Here is a 24,406-nt window from a genome sequence, read left to right on the forward strand (position 1 = left end):
CAGAAATGGAAGCATACTATTGTGAGGTTTCTGTACTTTACACGAAGTGGTATGATATCACTTGAAGGTAGATCGTGATAACTAAAGAAGCATTTTATAAATTCTAAAACAACCAACAAAATGACAAAACAACATGCCAATAATTGAAATGAAATTGAATAAAAAAAAAATACAAAGTGTCAGAAAATGAAGGAAAAGAGAACAAAGAACAATTAGAAAACAAGTAGCAGCCGGGCGCGGTGGCTCACGCCTGTAATCCCAGCACTTTGGGAGGCTGAGGCGGGTGGATCACGAGGTCAAGAGATCGAGACCATCCTGGTCAACATGGTGAAACTCCGTCTCTACTAAAAATACAAAAAATTAGCTGGGCACGGTGGCGCGTGCCTGTAATCCCAGCTACTCAGGAGGCTGAGGCAGGAGAATTGCCTGAACCCAGGAGGCGGAGGTTGCGGTGAGCCGAGATCGCGCCATTGCACTCCAGCCTGGGTAACAAGAGCGAAACTCCGTCTCAAAAAAAAAAAAAAAAAAAAAGAAGTAGCAAAAGGGCAGATCTAAACCTAGCCAAATCAATTGTCACATTAAATATACATGTTTTCAGCACCAGAATTAATACTCAGAAGTGGTCAGATTAGATTTTTTTAAAAAGCAAGGCCCACTTAGATGTTACTTACAAGAAACACATTTTAAATATTAAGACACAAATGGGTTAAAAGATAAGAATAGAAAAAGATACATTATTTTTTGGTGCTAACACCAAACAAAAGATGGAGTGACTATGTTAATATCAGACAAAGTAGATTTCAGAGCAATGAATATTTCCAGGAATTAAAAGGTCACTTGATAGTGATAAAGGAATAAATACTAGAAGAAAAAATAAAAACCCTAAATATATATGCATCTAATAACAGGATTTCAAACTGCATGAGGCAGAAACTGACAGAATTACAATAACTGACAGACAAGCCTACAATTGTAGCCAGAGATTTTAGTACTCCTTCTCAATGCATGATGGAACCTATATACAGAAGATCAGAAAAGATATTAGAAGACTTGAACAGCACTCATCATACAACTTAACCTAATTGACATTTATAGGACACTCCAGCCAACAACAGAATATACATTCTTTTCAAGTACATATGTAGTATTTACCGAGGTGGTTCATATTCTGGGACTCAAAACAAGTGTCCTTAAATTTAAAAGGATTGGGCCAGGCGCGGTGGCTCATGCCTATAATCCCAGCACTTTGGGAGACTGAGTCGGGCAAATCAACTGAGATTGAGAGTTCGAGACCAGCCTGATCAACATGGAGAAACCCTGTCTCTACTAAGAATAAAAAATTAGCCAGGCATGGTGGTGCATGCGTAATCCCAGCTACTTGGGAGACTGAGGCAGGAGAACCTGGGAGGTGGAGGTTGCAGTGAGCCGAGATCATGCCATTGCACTCCAGCCTGGGCAACAAGAGCGAAACTTATCTCAAAAAAAAAAAAAAATTAAAAGAATTAAAGTCATAGAAAGTTTGTTCTGTGACCACAATGGAATTAAACCAAAGAATAACAAAAAGATAACTAAAAACTCCACCAGATATTTGGAAACCAAATAACACATGTAAATCATTTGTGCATTAAGGAGTAAATCAAAAGGGAAATTTTAAAGTATTATGAATTGAGTAAAAATTAAAATTAAACATTTCAAAATTTGCAAGATACTGCTAAAACAGTACTTAGAGTAAAATTCATAGCATTAAAGCCTATATTAGAAAAGACAAAAAAGATCTCAGATTAATGGGCTCAACAACCACCTTAGGAAACTAGAAAAGAAAAAAAGACCAAATTAAACCCAAAGTAAGCAGCATAAAGGATACAACAATGAGAATAGAAATCAGCAAACTAGGAAATAGAATAATAAAGAAAATTTAACCAAAAACTAGTTATTTGAGAATGTCAATAAAATTGTTAAGCCTCTAGCCAGACTGAGCAGAAAAAAAGAAGACACAAATTTTCAGAAATATGAGAGATGACATCAGTACAGATTTAACCAATATTAGAAGAAATATTATTAAATATTATATACGGGGTGGGTGTAGTGGCTCACGTCTATAATCCCAGTGCTTTGTGGCGGGGTGGGGGGGTGCAAAACAGGAGGATCACTTGACACCAAGAGATTGAGACCAGTCTGGGTATCATAGTGAGACTCCATCTCTTTAAAAAAAATAATTAGCTGAGCATGGTGTCATGACCTATAGTCCTAGTTACTCAGGAACCTGAGACAGGAAGGTCAGTTGAGCCCGGGAGTTTGAGGCTGCAGTTAGCTATGATCACATCACTGCACGCCAGCCTGGCAACAAAGTGAGACACTGTCTCTTTCAAATATATATATATATATTATATACAATTTTATGGCAATAAATTTGATAGATTTTTTTAAAAATTGAATTTGTAGTTAAAATCTCAGCTCAAAAGTCTTCAGAGGAAAATTCTACCAAATATTTAAGGAAGAAATAAAACCAATTCAAAAAAAAAAAAAATCCTTTTAGAAAATTTCAGAGGAAGAAACACTTCCCAGCTCACTTTATGAGATCTTCATTACCCTGATGCTAAAATCAGGCCAGAAAAAATATGTAAGAAAACTACAGATAAATCTCCCTATTAAACATAGATGAAAAATTATAAACAAAATGATAATAAATTGAATCCAACAATGTATAAGAATGCAAACACAGGGCCAGGTGCAGTGGCTCACACCTGTAATCCCAACACTTTGAGAGACCAACGTAGGAGGATTGCTTGATGCCAGGAGTTCAAGAGCAACCTGGGCAACATAGCAAGGCTTCATCTCTACAAAAAAATAAGAAATAATTAGCCAGGTATGGTGGTGCACAACTGTAGTCCTAGCTACTCAGGAGGCTGAGGCAGGAGAATCACTTGAGCCCAGAAATTCAAAGTTGCAGTGAACCATGACTACCATTGAAGAAAAAGAAAGAAAGGTAGAAAAAGAAAAGGGAAGGGGAAGGAAGGGGGAGAGAAGGGAGGGGATGGGAGGGAAGGGGAGAAAAGGGGAAGAACGAAGGAAAACTTACTCAGCTCAATAGAAGCATCTATGAAGCGTCTGTTGCTAACGTCATACATAATGGTGAATGGCTGAATACTTTCTTCCTAACATCAGAAAGGCAAAGATATTTAGTCTCACCACCTCTATTCAGCATTGTACTAGAGGTTCTAGGCAATGCACTAAGGTAAGAAAAAGACATTAAAATTATCCAAATTGAAAAGAAAGTAAGAGATCTTTATTCACAGATGACATAATCTTCTATATAGAAAATTCTGTGGAATCTACCAAGAAAAAACAGGCTATGAAAACTAATAAGCAAGGTTTCCAGATACAAGATCAGTACACAAAAAAATTTTGTATGTACATACTAACAATGAAAAATTAGAAATTGAAATTAAAAGACAATCGCATTTACAGTGGCATCAAAAATATTCATACTTGGGTATAAATCTGACAAAAGAGGTAGAAAAGACCTATCTACTACTACTATAAAACGTTGCTGAGGACCCTTTAAACCCAGTACTTTGGGAGGCCGAGGCGGGTGGATCACTCGAGGCTAGGAGTTTGAGACCAGCCTGACCAACCTGGTAAAACCCTGTCTCTACTAAAAATACAAAAATTGGCCAGGCAAGGTGGCTCATGCCTCTAATTCCAGCTACTCTGGAGGCTGAGGTAGGAGAATCAGTTGAACTCAGGAGGTGGATGTTGCAGTGAGCCGAGATTGAACCACTGCAATCCACCCGAGGTGACAGAGTGAGACTGTCTCGAAAACAAAATTAAAAGATTGCTGAGAAAAAAAAAATTTTTTTTTGAGACAGTATTTTGCTCTGTTGTCCAGGCTGGAGTGCAGTGCCTCAATCTTGCCTCACTGTAACCTTTGCCCCCTAAGTTCAAGCAATTCTCCTGCCTCAGCGTCATAAGTAGCTGGGATCACAGGCATACGCTACCACATCCAGCTAATTTTTGTAGTTTTAGTAGAGATGGGGTTTCAGCATATTGGCCAGGCTGGTCTCAAACTCCTGACCTTAAGTGATCCATCTGCCTCGGTCTCCCAAAGTGCTGGCATTACAGGCATGAGCCACCATGCCCAGCTGCTGAGAAAAATTCAAGATGACCTAAATAAATAGACTGTTCATAGGTCAGAAGATTCATTATTAAGCTGGCAGTGCTTTCTGAATTCATCAATAGATTCAAAACAATCTCAGTGAAAATTCCAGCAGACTATTTTGTAGAAATTGGCAAGCTAATTATAGAATGTATATGGAAATGCAAAGGATCAAAATAACTTTGAAAAATAGCAAATCAAGACACTATGATAGTAATGTAAAAGTAGATAGAGAGGCCAGGTACAGTGGCTCACATCTGTAATCCCAGCACTTTAGGAAGCTGAGGTAGGAGGATCACTTGATGCCAGGAATTTGAGACTAGCCTAGGCAATATAGTGAGACTTCATCTCTCCAAAATATATACATATACATATATATATATTTTTTTTTTGAGACAGAGTCTTGCTTTATTACCCAAGCTGGAGTGCAATGGCGCAATCTCGGTGCACTGCAACCTCCATCTCCTTGGTACAAGCTATTCTCCTGTCTCAGCCTCCCGAGTAGCTGGGATTACAGGTGCACACCACCACGCCCAGCTAATCTTTTTATATTTGTAGTACTGTAGAGACGGGGTTTTACCGTGTTGGCCAGGCTGGTCTCGAACTCCTGACCTCAGGTGATCTACCCGCCTCGGCCTCCCAAAGTGCTGGGATTACAGGCATGAGCCACTGCACCCAGCCTACAAAAAAATTTTTTTTAATTAGCCAGATATGGTGATGCACGCCTGTAGTGCCAGCTACTGCTGTGAGCTATAATCACGCCATCGCGCTCCAAAGTGATACCCTGTCTCCAAAATAACAACAAAAAAAAAGTAGACAAACATAAAAATAGTAAAAGACAGAGTCCATAAATAGATTCACACATATATAAACAACTGATTTTCAATAAAAGTACAAAGGTCATTCAGGAGAGAAAAGAGTCTTTTTAACATTGCTGCTGGAACAATTGGATATTCATATGCAAAAGGAAAAAAAGAACCTCAATCCATACCTGTTACATATACAAAAATTAACACGGGCCATAGACCTAAATATAAGGGCTAAAAATATATATAACACTTCTAGCAGAAAACATAGGAGAAAATCTTTATGACCTTGGTTTAATTCTTTAGATAAGACACCAAAATGGTTTTTTGACTTCATCAAATAAAGACTTTCTGTTCTTTCAAAGACAGTTTTAAGAGAAGGAAAAGACAAGCTACAGACTGGGGAAAAGTTTTTACAAATCACATATCTGATGAAGGACTTTTATTCAGAATATATAAAGAACTCTTAAAACTGAAAAATAAGAAAACAACCCAATTAAAAATTGTCAAAGAATCCAAATAGACATTTCTCCAAAGAAGATATCAGAGGTGAAATAAACACCTGAAAGATTCTCAACATCTTCAGGCAATAGAGAAAGCAAATTAAACCCAAAAAGAGATATAATATGCCTATTACAATGTCCAAAATTAGAAAGACCGGCCATACCAGATGTTGGCAAGGATGTGAAAGAACTGGAACTCATACACTGCTGGTGGAAATGTAAAATGTTGCAACCACTTTAGAAAACAGTGGCAGACTCTTTAAAAGTTATGCTTATATGTATTGGATGATACATTTTACTCATAGGTATTTACCCAAGAGAAGTGAAAGCATATGTCCACACAAAGAATTGGACGTGAATGTTCACAGCAGCTTTATTTGTAAATAAATACTGGAAACAACCCAAATATCCACTAACACATGAATGAATAAAAAAATTATGCTATATTTATATATAAATAATAAGTAATAAAGGAACAGACGATATATGCAGCAACATGGATGAATGGTAAAATAATTATGCTGAGTAAAAGAGTCAGACATAAAAGAATATGTAGTGTATGATTCCATTTATATGAAACTAGAAAATCCAATGTCAGAAAGTTGGTCAGTCTTTGCAGGAGTGGGGTACAGAGGGGCACAAGGGAGGAATTATTATAAGGGCCTTAAGGATACTTTTGGTGTTGATGGATTTGTTCACTATCTTTATTGTGATGATGGTTTCACAGTTACATACATAACCAAAACATCAAATTGCTCACTATAAATATGTGCAGTGTATTGTATGTTAAAGCTGTTTAAAAAAATAATAATAAAGCCAAAAAGAAAGTAGAACCCACTACTGGAATTCTTACTACTATAGTAAACATTACAAAAAAACTATGTAACTATATAAATTAATTACAGATATTGTATTTTTAAAATACTTCAATGGGGCCAGGCACAGTGGCTCATGCCTGTAATCTCAGCACTTTGGGAGGCCGAGGCAGGTGGATCACCTGAGGTCAGGAGTTCAAGACCAGCCTGGCCAACATGGCGAAACCCCGTCTCTACTAAAAATGCAAAAATTAGCTGGGTATGGTGGCACATGCCTGTAATCCCAGCTACTCGGGAGGCTGAGGCAGGAGAATCATTTGAACCCGGGAGGCGGAGTTTGCGGTGAGCTGAGATCGCACCATTGCACTCTAGCCTGGGCAACAAGAGCAAAACTCCATCTCAAAAAAAAAAAAAAAGGAAATACTTCCATGGGTATTTGTTAAAGCAAAGAACCTTTTATAAAAGTAATCTTGACTGTTGAATGCATCTTTTTTCATGACTGCTGTTGTGATACATTGTGTTTCCTTAAAGTGGATGTACATCAAGTTGGCTGGGATAACCACAACACAATTCCAATCTTTCCAAGAGCTAAGCGTATGATGATTGTGTTGGGATAACCACAACACAATTCCAATCTTTCCAAGAGCTAAGCGTATGATGATTGTGTTGGGATAACCACAACACAATTCCAATCTTTCCAAGAGCTAAGCGTATGATGATTGTGCTTTGCCTTGAAATAGCAGAGGGCAGATGCAATAGCTGACTCTACTGAGTCTTCAGTGTGCAGACAGTTTGGTTCACTTGTTAAATATGTATTGTTATTTGATATTTACTCTACTTGGCATCTCAGCCAAATTTCACCTTAGGAACTTACATGTACTTCATTGAGACAACATACAAATACTTCAAAATGATTCATTTCCTCTTAACACAAATCTAAATTAGTTCTTGCATGGAGACTATTTGCATGTGAAGGTTCCTTTTCAGCCTTCTAATAATATTAGAACTGCTAAGTTTTAAAATACCTATGTGTTTCAAATGTTTTAAGTGTTCTGTTAAAAGATCTGGCTTTGTTACCATAGGGTAAAAGAATGCAGTAAGTAGAAAGGATTAAGTCATCTGTGGAACTTGACTTTCCTGGTATGTTTCCTGAGCTCATTGTACAGAGTAAGCATGTATGTGCTGATTGGCAGTTCTCCTCCTTCCTGCCATGCTCATGGCAGTGGGACACAGGGACCATGATGTTCTTTCTCACCTTCTCTCTCTGATCCAACAGCTGTGGTGACTCAGCCTTTCTTTCTTTCAGGGTGTAAACGGCATGTCTGTGGATGAGAAGCCTGACTCCCCCATGTATGTGTATGAGTCCACAGTTCACTGCACCAACATCCTCCTGGGCCTCAATGACCAGCGGAAAAAGGATATTCTCTGTGACGTGACTTTGATCGTGGAGAGGAAGGAGTTCCGGGCCCACCGGGCTGTGTTGGCCGCATGCAGTGAATACTTTTGGCAGGCGCTGGTCGGACAGACAAAAAATGACTTGGTGGTCAGCTTGCCTGAGGAGGTACATACTTTGGTTTGTGTATTGTTAGTGAATGTTTATTGACTTACAGAAAACTGGTTGAGTAGGAGCTAGAAGGTATACTAGATGCCATATCCCCACTCAGGAGCTGATGTCCAAGTCACTCACACGTTAGGTTTGTGGCATAGCTGGTTTCTATTTGATACACTTAAAGTCTCAGAGGCACAGAATATGAGTATCTTTCTTGAAGGGAACTGAACCTCACCTGTGGCTCAGTCACTTGTAGTTTCTAGTTCACTTACACATCAGGTTTTGAGTAGTTCAGCCTAAGTTTGGCACAGTCCTAGATGTGGGATCTGAATCATTGCTATGATTTCTGTGTTTCAGATGGTTTAAGGATTGCTAGATTTCCCTTGAGAGTAAAAGGTCGAAAGCATTCACAGCACCTTCTTTGCTTGGGGGAAAAATAAAAGCAACTAGTAATTTTCACCGTTAATTTAGTAAGATTCTAAGAAGTGTAAACTTGCTTTTCTCACCATTGTTGAAAACAGCCCACTCAGGTTTCTTAATTACTTCAGTGAGTGCGATTATTTTGGCACTTTGGGAACACTAGTAGCTGGAGCTGGTCTGTCCAGAGATGACTTTTAATTGGATGGTTTAAGTTGTAGCAACCCAAAAGATGGGCAGACCATTAAATGGTAATCCTTTGAACCATATACACTTCCTCTTGGTTCATCATCCTGTGGGACTTGGTTCATCATTCCTGTGGGACCAAGGGTAATACTTTGTGTTCAGGGCAGAATCATTCCCTGTGCACCACCAGCACAGTGTGCAACTCTTGAGCCACCACCAACAGTTGCACAAGCTGTGTACTCTATAACTCCCAGGAGTACAATTCACAGCCATAGTTTTTGCAAATAGATTCCCTAGAGTTGTGTAGTATTCCGCTCAGCAGCTCTTCACAGCGATCTTAGGAGAAACCATAGACCCCATTACCCAGGTATGATGCTGATGGTTACAACCAGCATTCAGTCCCAGAGGTCACAAGCCATATGCCTTCAGGGGCCTGACAAATAATATAAATGAGTGAAGTAGGTTATATACAGGACAGTAGAAAGTGATGGGGCAAGCACCTGCTCCACCAAAAGACAACTAAATTCAGCATAAAAAACAAATAAGAAGCCAGGTGCAGTAGAGTGCACCTGTAGCCCCAGCTACTCAGGAGGCTGAAGCAGGGGGATCCCTTGAGCCCAGGAGTTTGAGACAAGCCTGGGCAACATGGCAAGACCCCATCTTTAAAAAAGAAAATAATACTTTGGGGGGCCAGGGCGGGCGGATCATCAGGTCAGGAGTTTGAGACCAACCTGGCCAACATGGTGAATCCCTGTCTCTACTAAAGATACAAAAATTTAGCTGGGCATGGTGGCATGTGCCTGTAATCCTAAGTACTTGGGAGGCTGTGGCAGGAGAATCACTTGAACCCAGGAGGCAGAGGTTACAGTGACCCGAGATCACACCATTGCACTCCAGGCTGGGTGACAGGGCAAGACTCTGTCTCAAAAAAGGAAAAAGGAAAGAAAAAAAGAAAATGATAATTAAAATTTTAAAACACTATTTGTGTTTGTCTATTTGACAGACAAACGAGATATGGGCAGTGGAGGGGTCATCAGATCTCAGTTCCTTGTTAAGCAACATCTGCTGTTATCCCTGCTGAGCAGGAAAGCGGCCAGCTGATACAAATGAGGCCAGATAAAAACTGGGGCCAGGTGTAGCAGCTCACACCTGTCATCCTGGTACTTCGGGAGGCCAAAGTGGGAAGACCACTTGAGTCCCAGGAGTTCAAGACTATCCTGGGCAACATAGGGAGACCCCATCTCTACAAAAGATTTAAAAATAAACCAGATGTAGTGGCACACACTTGTCTCGGCTACTCGGGAAGCTGAGCAGGGAGGATTACTTGAGCCCAGGAGGTCAAGGCTGCAAGTGAGCTGTGATCACACCAGTGCACTCCAGCCTAAGTGACAGAGTGAGACCATGTCTCAAAAAAAAAAAAAATGAGGACTGCATATGCACTAGCATTTTCATATTCGTATCCTTATTACATACTCAACATAGAGTGCTCCATTCCACTCCTCATACCACTAGTTATAGGTAGCTAGAGAGATCCCAACACTAGAAGCAAAAGGAGAGATCAGCTAAACATACTGGGACTGGTATAGGGAGTGGAGCGCTGGGTACCAAGTAACAGGGGAAGGCCAGGGAATGACAGCTGCAGTGTAGCCAGGGGATCCTGAGCTGGCCTTTCCTCAACTGCACTGATGGGGACATATTTATCTAGCTGGCTTGCCATGAGGACTAGGTGAGATGATAATTACAAAAATTCCCAGCGCAGCCTTCTCTAGTAGACATTTGACAAACATAAGTCCCTTTTTAAACACAGGGTCTTGCTCTGTTGCCCAGGTGTGACTGGAACTCGAGCCCAAGGGATCCTTTTGTCTTGAATTATGTATCAAAAATACAATACCAATGCAATAAAATGTAAAGGAAACTGGGATATAAATGTATATGATATAACCTTAAAGTTTCTTTTTAGATAAAATCCCTAGTAATTGCTTATTTCTATGACATTGGAAATGGCGTTTTAAATGAGAGCCACATTGTATAGACATCACCCAAAAATCAAGTGAGAATTTGCTGTGTGTTCTCATTTAAGTGAGAATTTGCTGTGTGTTGATTTTCTTTCTTCCTCCCCCTCTAAAATGATTGTCATCCCTGCATCATCTACATCCACCAAACCATTGAAACATTCTGGTTGCTCATGTATCTGAAATCTTCAGGTAGAACTAGATCCTTTTTGTTCTTATGAAATGCAAATTCATATTGTCAGTAATCCAGCTCTAAGTATCTTGTTGATGGAACATGCAAGCCAGCCTCAGTGGCATTTTCCTTTAAGGATCTGTCATTGTTTCTGAGGCCTCCTTTGAAGAGCCCTCTTGCTCTGCTCAGGGCACCTGCCTGTGGACTCGCGTGCTGGGCATTGTTTTCCTCCGCTTGCTGTGTGCACACTGAAGTGTCCCTGCAGGCTCAATGGTAATTGTCACATGTAGCTCAGTGAATGATTTCATAGAATTTGAATCAAGGGGTAAATAAGCAAACATGCTAAACACTACCTTAGTAAGTAGCTGTCTGGAACTAATTGGCATTTAGTTCAGAAGATATAAGAAAAAGCATTAGATTAGCTCCTTGGAAATCTTTAAACCTCATCATAATCCTACCGCCAAATTTGAATCAACTTCTGTCCCCGCCCTCTTCTTATTTACACTTGACCCATCTATACTCCCTTGGCAGCCAACCACTGTGCTCCTCAGGGGTCCAGCATGGCCAGGCCTGAGAGTTCCTCCTAGAAGCCTGAAACTTCTCAACGCAAACTGCCACTCCTCCACCCCACTCTTCATCCACTTTTGGCCAAACCCAGATCTGGCCTCCAGCAACTGTCCACCCCCAAATCCCATTTCCTGATGAGCCACACCATTACTAGCACATGAGAGCCACTCAGAGCCCAGCATAGCCTCTAAACTGAAAGAGAGATAAAAATAGAGGGAGGCCTCCTTCTAGAAATCAAGGAATAATTGAATTACCTTGCTTTAAAAAAAAAAAAAATGACAGCCCCCTAGGATTTCTAGGACTTGAGTGTTGGTTCCCCACTGAAAAACACACCCAGGTAATTGTGTCAGCAGATAGTTGGAGATAAGCCACTGTACTTAGGACTTTCATTATATAATAAAACAGATCATTCAATTTTATATGAGTGAATATATGTTGTGCTAAGAGATGAAGAGAAAGTGGTTGATGTGCCAAGCATTGCAGGCCGTTCTTCCACTGCTCATTAGCATGACACCTCCTTAGCTATAGTCACAGATGCCATTTCGGGCTGGACGCCAGCCATGCCGGAAGTTGTATCATGACTATGAAGTTCAGTCTTTTGGCTTGTCAAGTTCAGAGGACAGGGATGGGATGTGCTTCCTTAGAAGATGCTCAGCCCACAGTGGGTTTGCACATCAACCCTATTCTTAAGTGGCTGTTTGGCTCCCTCACAGAATGCTAGGGGAGGAGCGGCTGTCAAGAGGTTACTGCCAAGGCCTCACCACCTTTCTCTGGCTTGCTTCCTGTGTCCTTGTACCCTCTAGAGAAGGGGACAGGTTCATGCAGGGAACAGCTACAGGGTGGGGGTGAGTATGGCCCCTGCAGGTAGACCTTATGTTTTCTTCAGTATAAATAGATTGTGCTGGCTTGTGCTCTCTATCTTTTGCTTTCTCTCTCACTCAACATTTTGGGGCAAATCTCACTTTTCAGTGCTATACAAGAAAGAAAGCTGACCCAGAAGCATTCTAAAGAAAAGACATTTGTTGTTAAGTCTTAACCACAGGGTGCAATAAAGAACATTCCTGCAGCAGTACTGCCAAGCACAGATGCCAACAAGGAAATTATGGAATCTTCTTGTCTGGAAGTTTTTAGAGGATATGAAAGCTGTTAATGTCTCGGATGGTTTAGGTTCAGTCTTTTAAGGAAGCATTAAGACAGTCAATAATTATTTTTGGGCAATCCTTTCAGTATATAATAGTACAGAAAGTACTTAATGCCACAGCATAGGATGACAGCAGCATTCTGAGCCTGAGGATGAGTGCAAGGGAAGGTGGAGTTTTGGTGGGAAACAAGGGTGAAGTCTTTGGGAAGTAGCATGACCAGGATGAGAAGGGCAAAGCACTTAGCTAGCCCGGACCACAGAGGCTCACCCCTTTCACCTAAACAAAACTCTGAAGAAGACACCACCACTCTTTTCCTGAAAAAAAGTAATGGGCAGATTTTTTTTTAAACTAGGATCAGCAGCCTTGAGGGGCTGGGAAAACCACACTCTGGGCCTTGGTACCACTGCATGTGAGATCTTCAGCAAACGAATCCACCTCTCTGGGCTTCAGTTTTCTCACTCATTGATTTATTCATTCAACAAGCATTTATCAAAAGGAGGCCTCATTCTAGCTGCTGGGTGAACCTAGCTCACATTCCAGTGGGGAGGAGGAGAAGGAAAGAGCAGAAATTAATCAATGTTAAATATACTTTGTTAGATGCCATTGAGGAAAATAAAACAGAAAAGGGAGTTAGGTTATGAGTATTACAGTTTTAAAAAGAGTGATCAACAAAAGCCTGTTTGAGGTGGTGACTTTTGAGGAGAGACCTGGAGCAGGCGAGGGAGCTGGCCGTGCTGACGTCTAGGGAAAGAGTGAGCCAGGCAGGAGGATTCGCAAGGAGGCTGTGGTAGGTGGGGCATGTTTGCCACCCAGGAACAGAGTGAGCCAAGGCAGGGTGGGAAGAGGTGAGTCAGAGAGGTAATGGGCCAGACTGTGCACCTTGTTGAGCACTTGGCCTTTTTTTGGAACGAGTTGGCCACTGGAGAATTTCACAGGTCATTTTGAGTGCCACATGAAATAGGTTGAAAGAAGGCCAGGGCAGAAGCAGGGAAGAGATGCAAGAGGCTAAGATAATAACCCAGGTGTGACCTGAAGGCCTAGACCAGGGCGATAGCAGTGACATGGTGGTTGGTATCAGGTTCTGGTGCTATTTTGAAGGTAGAGCTCGCGGGAATTTCTTATACGAGGTGGGAGAGAAAGAGAGGAGTCACAGATAACATCCAGGCTTAGGGTCTGAGCTATTGGAAGAATGCAGTTGGCATTAACTGAGATAGATGAAGACTGAGAGGAGTAGGATTGGGGGCTGGGGTAGGATTGGGAGTTCTATTTTGTTAGTTGTTTGTTTGTTTGGAGATGAAGTCTCCCTCTGTCGCCCACACTGGAGTACAATGGCGCAATCTTGGCTCACTGCCATGTCCACCTCCTGGGTTCAAGCAGTTCTTCTGCCTCAACCTCCCAAGTAGCTGGGATTACAGGCGTGTACCACCGCTCCCAGCTAATTTTTGAATTTTCCGTAGAGACGGGGTTTTGCCATGTTGGCCAGGCTGGTCTCAAACTCCTGACCTCAAGTGATCCGCCTGCCTTGGCCTCCCAAAGTGAAGGGATTACAGGTGTGAGCCACCACACCTAGCCTTCTATTTTGTATATATTAAGTTTGAGATGCCTGTTCACATCTAAGTAAAGATGTCTAGTATGCAGTTGGGTTTACATGGCTTGAACTCATGGGAGAAGTCTAGCCTGGAGATAAAAGTTGTAATACCAGAATATTGGGAATACTGAAAGCAGCAAGACTACATATGATCACCAAGGAAGTGAATAGAGATAGAAAGGAAAAGAAGTCCCAAGATTGAGCCTTGGGGCTCTCTCAAATTAAACAGGTCGGGGAGATGAAGAGGAGCCTTCAAGGTAGACCAAGGAGTAAGGCTGAGGTGGGAGGAAAAGCAAGAAAACATAGTGTGCACTAAGCCAGGTGAAGAAAGCATTTCAAGGAGAGAGCCATCAACTAGGTCAAATGATGCTGACTGTCAGGTAAGATGAAGGCCAAAAACTGACCATCAGGCAATTTGGAGGCCATTTGTGATTTCGTTGAGCACTTTTGGGGGAGCAGTAGAAACAAAAACCAATTGGATTGTGTTCTAGAGAGAATGGGAAGAGAATGAGGCATTTTGAGTGAAAGGAGCAGAGAAGTAAACCAGTACTGGAGGGAAATGGTATCAAAAGAGGTTTTATTTGGTTTTTCATTTTATGTAGGAAGAAATCCCAGCATGTTTGCACTCTGTGGTAAAGATTACCTTTGCTCACCCACACCCAGTTTTTCTCTTTCCTAGACACACAGAAAGACTGAATTTGTAATCAGGTACGCCATATGACTAGATGTAGCCAATGAAATGTGACATGAGGACTTTGCTCTGAGGCAGTCAAAAATAGGTATGAGCTCTTCATTCTTTGTCACAGCTACTTAGCTGATGTCAAAGGACTCTAGAGTGATGAAGCTGGAGCTTAGGTCCCTGAGTCACTGTTGGAGGAGAGCCAGCAAAAGCCATCTGACTCAAATCAGACTGACATGATGAGAAATAAACTTTTAGGTTAATTAAGCACGTAAGATTTGGTGTTTCTGGATATGAAGGCAATATGGCTGCAACATCTGCCACCCAGCATTGCCAGGTTGATTGGGCTGATCTGGCTGGCTAGGCGGGTGTCCCTTCCCTCCCTCACTGCTCCACGTGTGTCCCTCTGAAGCTACACACTTGGTCAAAGAGGACAACCTTCCCCAACAGAAGAGGACCATTCTTCATTCACAGGTATACACGTAGCTGCACTCCCTGCTGGAAGCTCTCAAGATATGGTGTTTTATTTGTTACCATGGCAGAGCCTAACCTTTCCTAATGCCTGGGTTGAAGGGAAAGTTCCAAAAGAGAGAGAAAACTTGATGGTACAGGAGACAGAAGTCCAATTGCCTTGAGTATTCAACAGAAGTTGGGATCTACTAACCAAATGACCAGACTCAACTTAATACGTCACATCCTGAGCTGCTGAAAATGATGGACTCAGGCTGGTTGATCTCTGAGGTCCTAGCCTATGTCACACAGGTTTACAGTCCTTGGACTTGGCTAGCTTCCTACTTGAGGAAGAGAGAAGAAATCCTTTTGGTCAGGAAGAAAGGAGAGATGTTTGGATTGAGAGGTAGGGAAAGGCCATGAAGATGGGAGACAAACTGGCCAGGAAGGGAGAGAACCTCAGGACTCCAGAAGAGGTACGAGCTCAGTTCACTTACTTACTTTTGTGACTTTTCCCTGACTTTTCAGAAAGGGCCTTACAGGCATTCCCAGGAGACGACAGCTAAAGGGCGGAAGAGACCCTTAAGATCGCCTAGAAGACTGTCTGATCACCTAGAACATAGGCAGATCATGGCTCTTTAACCATGTCAGAAGATGTTAAGATTTTGAGAAAATTGCTTCACATTTAATGACCTCAATTTCAATATGAGTATGCAGGGAGAAACAATGCTAGTTTCCAGTTTGACTTGCAGAGCTGCTGTTCAGATTAATGAAATGTGATGTGTTAAACTTCTTGGAAGGATGGTGCTATAGAAACAGTAGGTGTTATTATTTCCCTAAAAGGAAAGAACAGTCTTCTCTGATGAAATGGCTGTTACCTCAGAATCCTCATTAAAAGCTGTGGTGCAATTTTCCAAGTTGCGTTAGTAAGACTTGGCAGCAGATAAAAAAAAGCAAATAAATAAGAAGTCAAAATATTTCAGGCAACTACTTGCTGGCAAGTGAGAAGTTTTCAAGTCCTAGAATCGTGCTGATAATTTTGAGATGCCTAAAGGCAGAACTTATTTATAGTAACGCTGAGGTGACGGCTAGCCCTGAAATGTGAGCCCCGGTCTTGGATGGAGGTGCAATAGGCAGTGCCCCAAAGGGGAGCTCATACTATTATGACTCCATCCCTGGAGGCTGCAGCGCTGATATAGAGAGAGGGAAATCTAGTGTGAAAATAGCCACAGCAATAGCTAATTTTAAAACTGAGACACATAAGCTGTTTCCAAACCTCTTACATTTTTTAAATCCTGAGGCCAGTAAGCCCTATTTAAAGAAACTTATGCAGAAATGTGTTCCTCTTTTGGCATAGTAGTAGGAGTTGAGTAGACAAAAACCTAAGACATATCTAAAAATCATTTCAAGTGACCTGATTTCAAATCCATTTTTAAGATTTCTTTTCACTATGCCTATTTATCCCTATCTGATGTAGGATGACCACAATAATCAACATGTTGAAATAGATGTATAACAAGGCCTCTGAAGGTAAACTTGTTTGCATCAAATTTTATAAAATTAATTACCAGTGTATCAATTCATTTTTAAACTTCTCTATATATGAACAAAATGTCCTTTATGTTTCTTCTTTCTCCCATTATGGAGTCTCTTAGCTATTTCAATTAAAATTAATAATAGCTTTAAAGACAAAGTTCAGAGCTATAAAGTTCCTCACTTGATCAGTCATCATAACTATTATTTTTGTCGTAGTTAATCATAGAACCTGGGCCTTTACCAAGGTACTTAATTAAACTTTTAATTCATGATAAGAAGTTAAATAGCACTTGTGAGAGTTTTTCAAAATTATTTCTACTTCCCATCCAGATTACACCCTACACCCTTGGGGGAAAAAAAAAGTGTGACAAAGAGACATCATGGCTGTCAGCCAAGGGTATTGTAGGTCACACCAACACGAACTGGCAGCAAGCCATTGTCCAATTAGCATGGCTTCATGCTTACAGAGTAATCACTCTTCGAGTAGATGGTTGAGTCACTCATGATGTAGTGGTGCTTCACTTGAGCCAGTCCTTCTTAGAATAGGTTTCCTGTTCACTGTTAATACCTGTCCTCCTTTGCCAATACAAGTGCAGGAGCATTTAGGTTGAAAGCCAAACAGAAGAGAAACACTGATTATATATCTCATTTCTCCTGCTTCCTGAAAACTGAGATTGCAATTATGCAGTGAAAGCACGGTGTGTTTTTTAAGTGAGTTACAAGAAAATACAGTTTCTACACCAAAATACTCAGAGCTGGGATCCAAGAATCGGTTTTTGTTCTTTCTTTTCTTTGGCAGCTTTAACATTTGGCACAAATCTGAGAATATCAATAAAGTTACCTAATAATCTTAATGGATTCACATTCCATTCAAAAATTTGGAATGTCACCAAACGTCTTTAGGTTTCAACTCCATTGTTGGGGTGTTCATGACATTTCTGGTGGGTGTGCAGTTATAAAAGCAGACAGCTTTTGAAAGAGGCCCTTCTTATGGTGAGAACACCTGGATTCTTGGTTGGATAAGCTGTAAGCCAGGAAAATGATTCAGGAATTTTTTAATAAAATGGATCATACCCAGGCATTGGAGTGATGCATGGTTGTCAGTAAAAAAACAAAAGGAAAAAAGAAAGAAAGCTGTTCTTAAAAGCACAATGAAAGTAGAATAAAATTGTGGGCACTAACCAAATTACAGGCTAGAAAAAGGATTGGCTTGTTTTTCTTTGAGGAGTGGAGAAGCAATTAAATAACAGCACTTCTGGTTTCCTAGGATCTCGGAAGTGTTCTTTTTTCCCATTAACTTGGTACGCATAGTAAAATTCATCACTTTGCCATAGACTCCTAAAATATGTTGACAGTCTCTGTAAATGACATTGGCACCACCTCCAAGCTAGCTAGTAATGCAGCGAGCTTTGCTGAGATGGACTTTCGTGTGCAGCCTGGCAAACCCTGTTTGTGAAAAAGTTAATGCATTCCACACCCTGGGTGGGTTGGAGCCAGGCCTCCAGCATGAGCACATTTTTGACTGACTGGCAGCAAAGAGAAATACTGGCAGCTGTTCCCAAGCAAGGCCAAAAGCTGGCCAAGGGAGAAAAAAAAATGCTGGGATTTAGCCAATGAAAGATTCCTGAGCTTAGAAGAAAATCAAAGGAAGGATACAGAAGGTCACAATTACAGGCTTCCAGCTTGTTGAAGGAACAACTATTTAACTTCTGTTTTATAAAGGACAGTAGTAAATGTCATTTTTTTTCTTTTTTTCCTGATTATTTCTAAGCCATCATTTTCTATTGATTTCTTTTTTTATTCTTTATATGCAAAACCAAATGGCAGATTATTCTTCCTGAAAGTGGTACACAGATGACATCATTCCTGGAGGCTCATTAGCAATCAGAACTGAGTAGAGCTGGGCAGGTCTGTGAGCGATGGCTGCACACTTGGGTATCTCAAGCCAGGTTGAGTGGCACCAGTCAAATGGAAGGCTGTATATGGGTCACTTCAAAGATCTGTCCAGAGAAACCCTTCTGATGCCTCCCCACTTATCTTTTGTTCTTGTTTTATATGATAGTTAAGAAAAGAGAAGTGTAAGGAAAACAGGAAGTTAGTAAAAAGGCCAGGAGAATGGCTGCCAACAGACAGGACCCCCAAGGGTCTTGCTCTCTAAAGATGAACACTGTACTACAATGAGAGATGTTCTTGATGTGTGCACTGTTTCTTTCCCACTGAATACCTTCATCTACATGGGATTATTCTTTGTGTTTCTCGTGTTTGCCAAGTAGATCTGTAGTAGCCCAGGAATTGAACTGTACCCTACAAATAGGTAGGTGGAAAGATTAAAAATGTGGAACACCCAGATTCAGGATAAGAACTTGATAGTTTTGGGAAGTCAGGGAAGATAACTGAAGATACTAAGGGAAGATAATTGAAGCACACTTTTCATAACTGAGCATTTTTTGGAAGAGTTAAATCCATTCAATTTACAAGGTGTTCATGTAGAGAAATGCAGTAACCTTTCAAAGTTCTGTTTAACAAAGTGTCTCCATGCCTCCTATTTAAGGCTACTATAGTAGATGTTGACCAGATGTCTCATCACTGAAAAGAAGAAACAGCATCTGAACTATACAGGAGGGATTTTCAGCTATATTAAAGGAAGATTTTATAACAGTGTAAGATGCTAGACATGGGAGAGAGGTACCAAAAAATACAGCATTATGTTCAGAGGAGCGTGCATGCGTGTGAGTGCCCATGCACATGTGTGCTTAAAGCAGATGCTTCATAAGACAAGATGCTTAAGTACAACATTTCATAGAAGCAGAGGAGTGGACCGCAGGACCCCATAGGTCACTTCTTTGGGTGATTAACTTGAAAATGTAAAGCAAGATTACCTCCTTCAAAGAACTTACAATATAGTTGAAGAATCAAGGGAGAACCATAGAAATCAAAGGTGAATGATTCAAGAGTATTCGTTGTAGATGGCAAGTTGTACTGGCAGTTGTTTGTGCTGCAGAGGTTCAGGTGGAGGGGAGGACAGGATTTTTCTTCCATCTCTTTCATGAAGTTTATCTCACCTAAAATCAACACCCACAGGATGGACAGGACTTCACTAGGGAGCAAGTGGGGAGAGACCCTTCAGGAGAAGACACTGGTGTGACAAAGACTGAAAAAGAGGTACTCACGGGACTTTGGGGAGGCAGCTTTGATCAGCACAAGTGGGAGAATTGGGGAATAATTCAAGCTATGGTCTCACCACATGGGGCCTTACTGTTAAAGAATAAAATTTAGACAAAAGAATTTAGACTTGACCAGGTAAGCAGTAGGAATTCATGAAACACTGTGAACCAAGACGTGACATAATCAAAAACAGTGTAAGGAATGTCTGTCTAGCAATGGAACCCATGTTGGATGGCAGCAACAAGCCACCACAGACAGAGCACAGTCAGGAGACACACCCTGGCCTGGCATAGGTGAGGAAGGTCTACACCTGGGTGAAGAACCAGGAGAATGAGGCAGCCTTTCAGAGACAGCATGAAATTGTGTAGGGAGCACATGGGTGGGCAAAGAGGCCGTCAAGATGGTCTTGATACGTATCTATAGTGCTTTACATGTGCCTAAGACTCTGAGATCACAGAGCCGAAGATACAGATAGGAGGAACACCAGCATAGGCAATGACTGGAAACACTAGAAACTGCTGACACCTTTGAGAAACATAAAAAAAGAGGGGGCAGGGGCTGAGATTGAGCTCCAACACTTAGGCTCCGTGGCTGGTTCCTCCACTGAGAACAAGGTTTACTCTGAATTGCTGGTGTTAAATTTATCATTATTTATTTGGAACATATTTAAGCCCCAACAGTTTCTCAGACCAAGGATACATGCAGAGTTGCTCCCTAAATTACCTTTTAAGGGGTATGCCTCGCCTCCCAAGTGATATTGTAAGCATCAACTCTTATTTAGCATGACTGAGTACAACATCCTGCAAGGGGATGCTAAATTTCTAAAGGACAAAGACCTTGTTCTCAAAGCTATTTGTAATCTAGTGCCACATGTTGTTTAAGTGCCATGAACAAATGCAGGTACAGGCGATCACTCGGGATTAAAGTCATTAAGGTGAATGTTTGATGGACACTGGTATTATACCAAAACAACACAAGCAGAAACCAAGTAACATCACACACACGCTTTTCTTGTCACAAAGGAACAGTAAAAACTGTACACTAAAGGGTCAGACTGTCTTCACACTAACCCAGGCAGGGATCAATCTGAGCATAACTCCTGGTGGGTCAGCCAAGTGTTAGGTGTCTTCTGATCCAAATATTCATGAAATACACACCATCCCCACTGATGTAGTCAGTATATAAGTTGACCTCATAAAGATTTGAGATAAAAATATGACAGGAAAATAAAGGATTAGAGGAACAAGCTTACCAACACCATGATGAAGCAAATGGACAAATCTTGCAGGTGTGGGAGGATGAACGTAATTTTATGGGACAATTTCTTACAGGCCTGATTTCTTCAATAAGTCAGTGACATGAAAATGGACTGTGCTAAGTTAAACAAGATTTAAGGGCTTTAAAAACCAGACGTAATCCATAGTCCTGGAGTGGTTACTGGTTTGCACAAACTGGTTATAAAGAACTTTGGGGCAGGGGAAATTAGAGAAACTCAAATATCCAAGTAGTTGATGAAAGGTGATGATCAGAGAAAGTGGATGGAAGAACAGTATGCTCAGTATGATCTTACTGTGGTTAAAAATACAAATGTGAGTGCATGTGCTATGTACACACCAAGAGCCATGAGAATGTATGCAAAGTAAAATTTCGCCTAGGTGACCTGTGAATGGTAGAAATGTAATGGATTTCTTTTTCTTTGTCTGCATTTTTTAATTTCTTACAGTGTACATTATTAGATTTCTGTAATGATGAAAGGGTTATTTGAATAGGTAGGTGGATGGCAGGGAAAGAAGATCAGGTAAAGCATGGGGCATAGTACTGGAAAAACGAAACTCTGCAGTGTGGCTTTGCTTGTGATTTAAAGGTTCTGCACGCCCCATGGGATTTCTCCCTAAAGCCACCAGTGGGACCCAAGGGGACCAGTGCTTCCTGGTCCCTTCTGTCCAACTCAGGGCTCTTCATTCTTCTAAGAACAAAAGTCCTCAACTTTGGCTGAATGGGCTTTCACTCACAGTCTCATTGGCTAAATGAAAATCCAAGAAGCAACAAAGGGATTCAATTAGATTTCTTCCATTTCCTTCTAATTTAAAGTTAGAAGACTTTTTTCCATATTTAAATTTGCCTCAACCTTTGAAATCTACAGATGCCTTTGCATTCCTGTGTGTTTTCAGGAGTTATGTCTCTGGAAATGATTGGTGTCATTTTCAGTGGGAATAACTCACATGTTTTTCCAAGTATCTGACTCCATGTATCCTCAGACAGACAAGGAAATTCTTACCTTCTAGTCAAATCTTGTATAACTGTGAAGGAAGCAGAGGGTATGCAGAAAGAAAGGGTGTCTCTCCTTTCCCATCCCCTTGGTATACACATACCAAAGCTGAAGAAAATAAGAGTCCGTTCATAGGTATTTTCAAACGAATATAAATATCTCTAAGCATGTGCTTTAGGAAGCCACTCAACAAGCATAATGTACACTTTAGGCTCTGGTGGAATATGGAATATTTCCAAGTAGCTGCGTCTTCAAGAATATATCAGAATGTTGAGCAGGAAGGACATGTTTTCATATTAATCAGATGAATGATGACATTTTAAAAACTAATAGTAAAAGAGGCCATTTCCATCTTCAGCTGGGTTTTATAAAAAATAAAATGTTTACCTTCTGAGCCAGTTTTATCAAGTATAAAATACAGAAAAAAAAATTTTTTTCAAACATAAAGTCACCCCAGATCCTGGAAGGCCTGAGCTCTGGCGTCCTTGGAGCTCATACCACCTTCCTCCCTATCCACATGTCACTTGAATTGGAGTCTGGAAACCATTTACTGTGGACCCTGTGGTAATGAGGTGGTTTCCCTCCATCATGCCCAAGATGTAGAAGAAGACAACTAATAGGTGTGTGACTGAAATTTCAGAAGAGTGAGTCAGAATAGAAGGTGATGCTCTAATGGATCTGCACCTGTAAGGCTCACACTAGTGTTTAAGATGACTTCATGCAAACTACTTTGTGGTCCATGGATTGCTAGTTTTCCTTACTTCCTCCTCTGGAGCCTCCAGAAATATCTTTTATCTCTTTTAAGTTTATTTTTCTAAGTTAAGTGATTTTATCTTTTCATGTGACTCTACAGCATTTAACTCTTCTAATACATGTATATTAGTAGTCCACTCCGGCTGCCATAGCAAAATACCACAGGCTGGGTGGCTTAAACAACAGAAATTCATTTTCTCACAATTCTGGAGGCCAGAAGTCCAAGATCAAGGTGCCACCAGGGTTGATTTCTGGTGAGGCCTCTCTTCCTGGCTTACAGACAGCTGCCTCCTTGTTGCATCCTCACATAGCCTTTCCTCTGTGCGTGTGTGGACAGAGAGTGCTCTGGTGTCTCTCCTTCTTATAAGGATATCACTTCTATCCAATTAGGGCCCCACCCTTGTGACCTCATTTAACCTTAATTACCTTTGTAAAGGCTCTGCCTCCAGATAGAATCGCACTGAGGGCTAGGGCTTCAGTATGTGCTAAAGAGTGAACTTCAGTAGTTCACTCTATAACAACCTACTAAAAAATATTACGTTTGTACAGATACAAAACAACATACACACAAAGTTATCCACGTACTTAAAACCACACAATCACGTACTGTGTAGCCATAAGAAAGAAAAAAGATCTCTGTGAACCGATATGGAGTAATTTCTAAGATATATTTTAAAAGGGAAAAACAAGATGCAGAGGGATATGTACACTATATATGATATGCTTCCTTTTGTGCAAAGAAGAAGGGAAAATAATATATAATCGTAACCATAAATATATATGTGTGATTTATAAATATATACTCATGCATATATTTGCATACTTTGTAAAAAGAAACAGAAGAGATAAACTAGTGGAAAAGATTACCTATGTAAGTAGGTGGAAACAGAATGAAAAGTTTGGAGTAAGACTATCTTTTTGTTCGTTGTTGACTTTTGAACCATTTAAATGTTTTAAGTAGTGCAGACATTAAAATTAAATCAACAAAGATGATAATCAGCAGACCTAAAAATTTAAAGCAAACAGAAAAATGAACTCACTGTATATTAAAATAATAAACCAGGAAAAAATAGATTAACTTTTAAACATAATGCTATGATTTGACTAGACATCCTCTGTAGAACATTCTTTAAGACAACTGGCCTGAACTTTTCAAAAATATCACTGTCATGAAAGATAAAATGATGGAGGGATTGCCCTAGATTATAAGAGACTAATGATACCAAATGCAATGAGTGATACTTGATTGGCTCCCAGATTGAAAAAAAAAGTTTATAAAGGGCATCCTTGGAGCACTTTGGAGAATCTGAATATAGACTATATATTAATTTATAATATTGTATCAACATTACTTTTCTTGGAGGGGGGAATGATGTTTTGGTTATGTGGAATGTTCTGGTTCTCAGGAGATATATGCATAAATATTTAGTATGAAATGTCCCAATGTCTGCAATTAACTTCCAAATGGTTCTGGGAAAACATATATGCACGTGTGTGTGTGCGCGCGCACTCATGCACACTCACGAACAGGACTGTATAGATATACGTTGAGAGAAGAGAGCACACAAATTTAGCAAATTTAATGATTTAACACAATCTGTCTCCTCCAAACATTCCAGATTCACCCCCAGCTGAGTCCAG

At 40.6% G+C, this 24,406-nt stretch overlaps 1 protein-coding gene across 8 annotated transcripts in view; it reads left to right on the forward strand.

The window, feature by feature from the left end:
* BACH2 (BTB domain and CNC homolog 2) overlaps positions 1 to 24,406 on the forward strand; it is a 355,000-nt gene that overhangs the window by 264,225 nt on the left and 66,369 nt on the right. For 5 of the 8 annotated variants that reach the window (XM_012444191.2, XM_012444203.3, XM_012444192.2 and 2 more), the window contains 2 exons: positions 7,587 to 7,841; positions 19,660 to 19,740. In XM_012444191.2, coding sequence (XP_012299614.1) covers positions 7,599 to 7,841; positions 19,660 to 19,740 — 324 coding nt within the window. In that variant the 5' untranslated portion in view covers positions 7,587 to 7,598. The other 3 variants (XM_012444196.2, XM_012444202.3, XM_012444199.2) reach the window with 2 other exon arrangements.

The sequence above is a fragment of the Aotus nancymaae genome, unplaced genomic scaffold (genome assembly GCF_030222135.1).
Source record: "Aotus nancymaae isolate 86718 unplaced genomic scaffold, 86718_ANA_hifiasm-v0.15.2.pri h1tg000040l, whole genome shotgun sequence".
NCBI lineage: Eukaryota > Metazoa > Chordata > Mammalia > Primates > Aotidae > Aotus > Aotus nancymaae.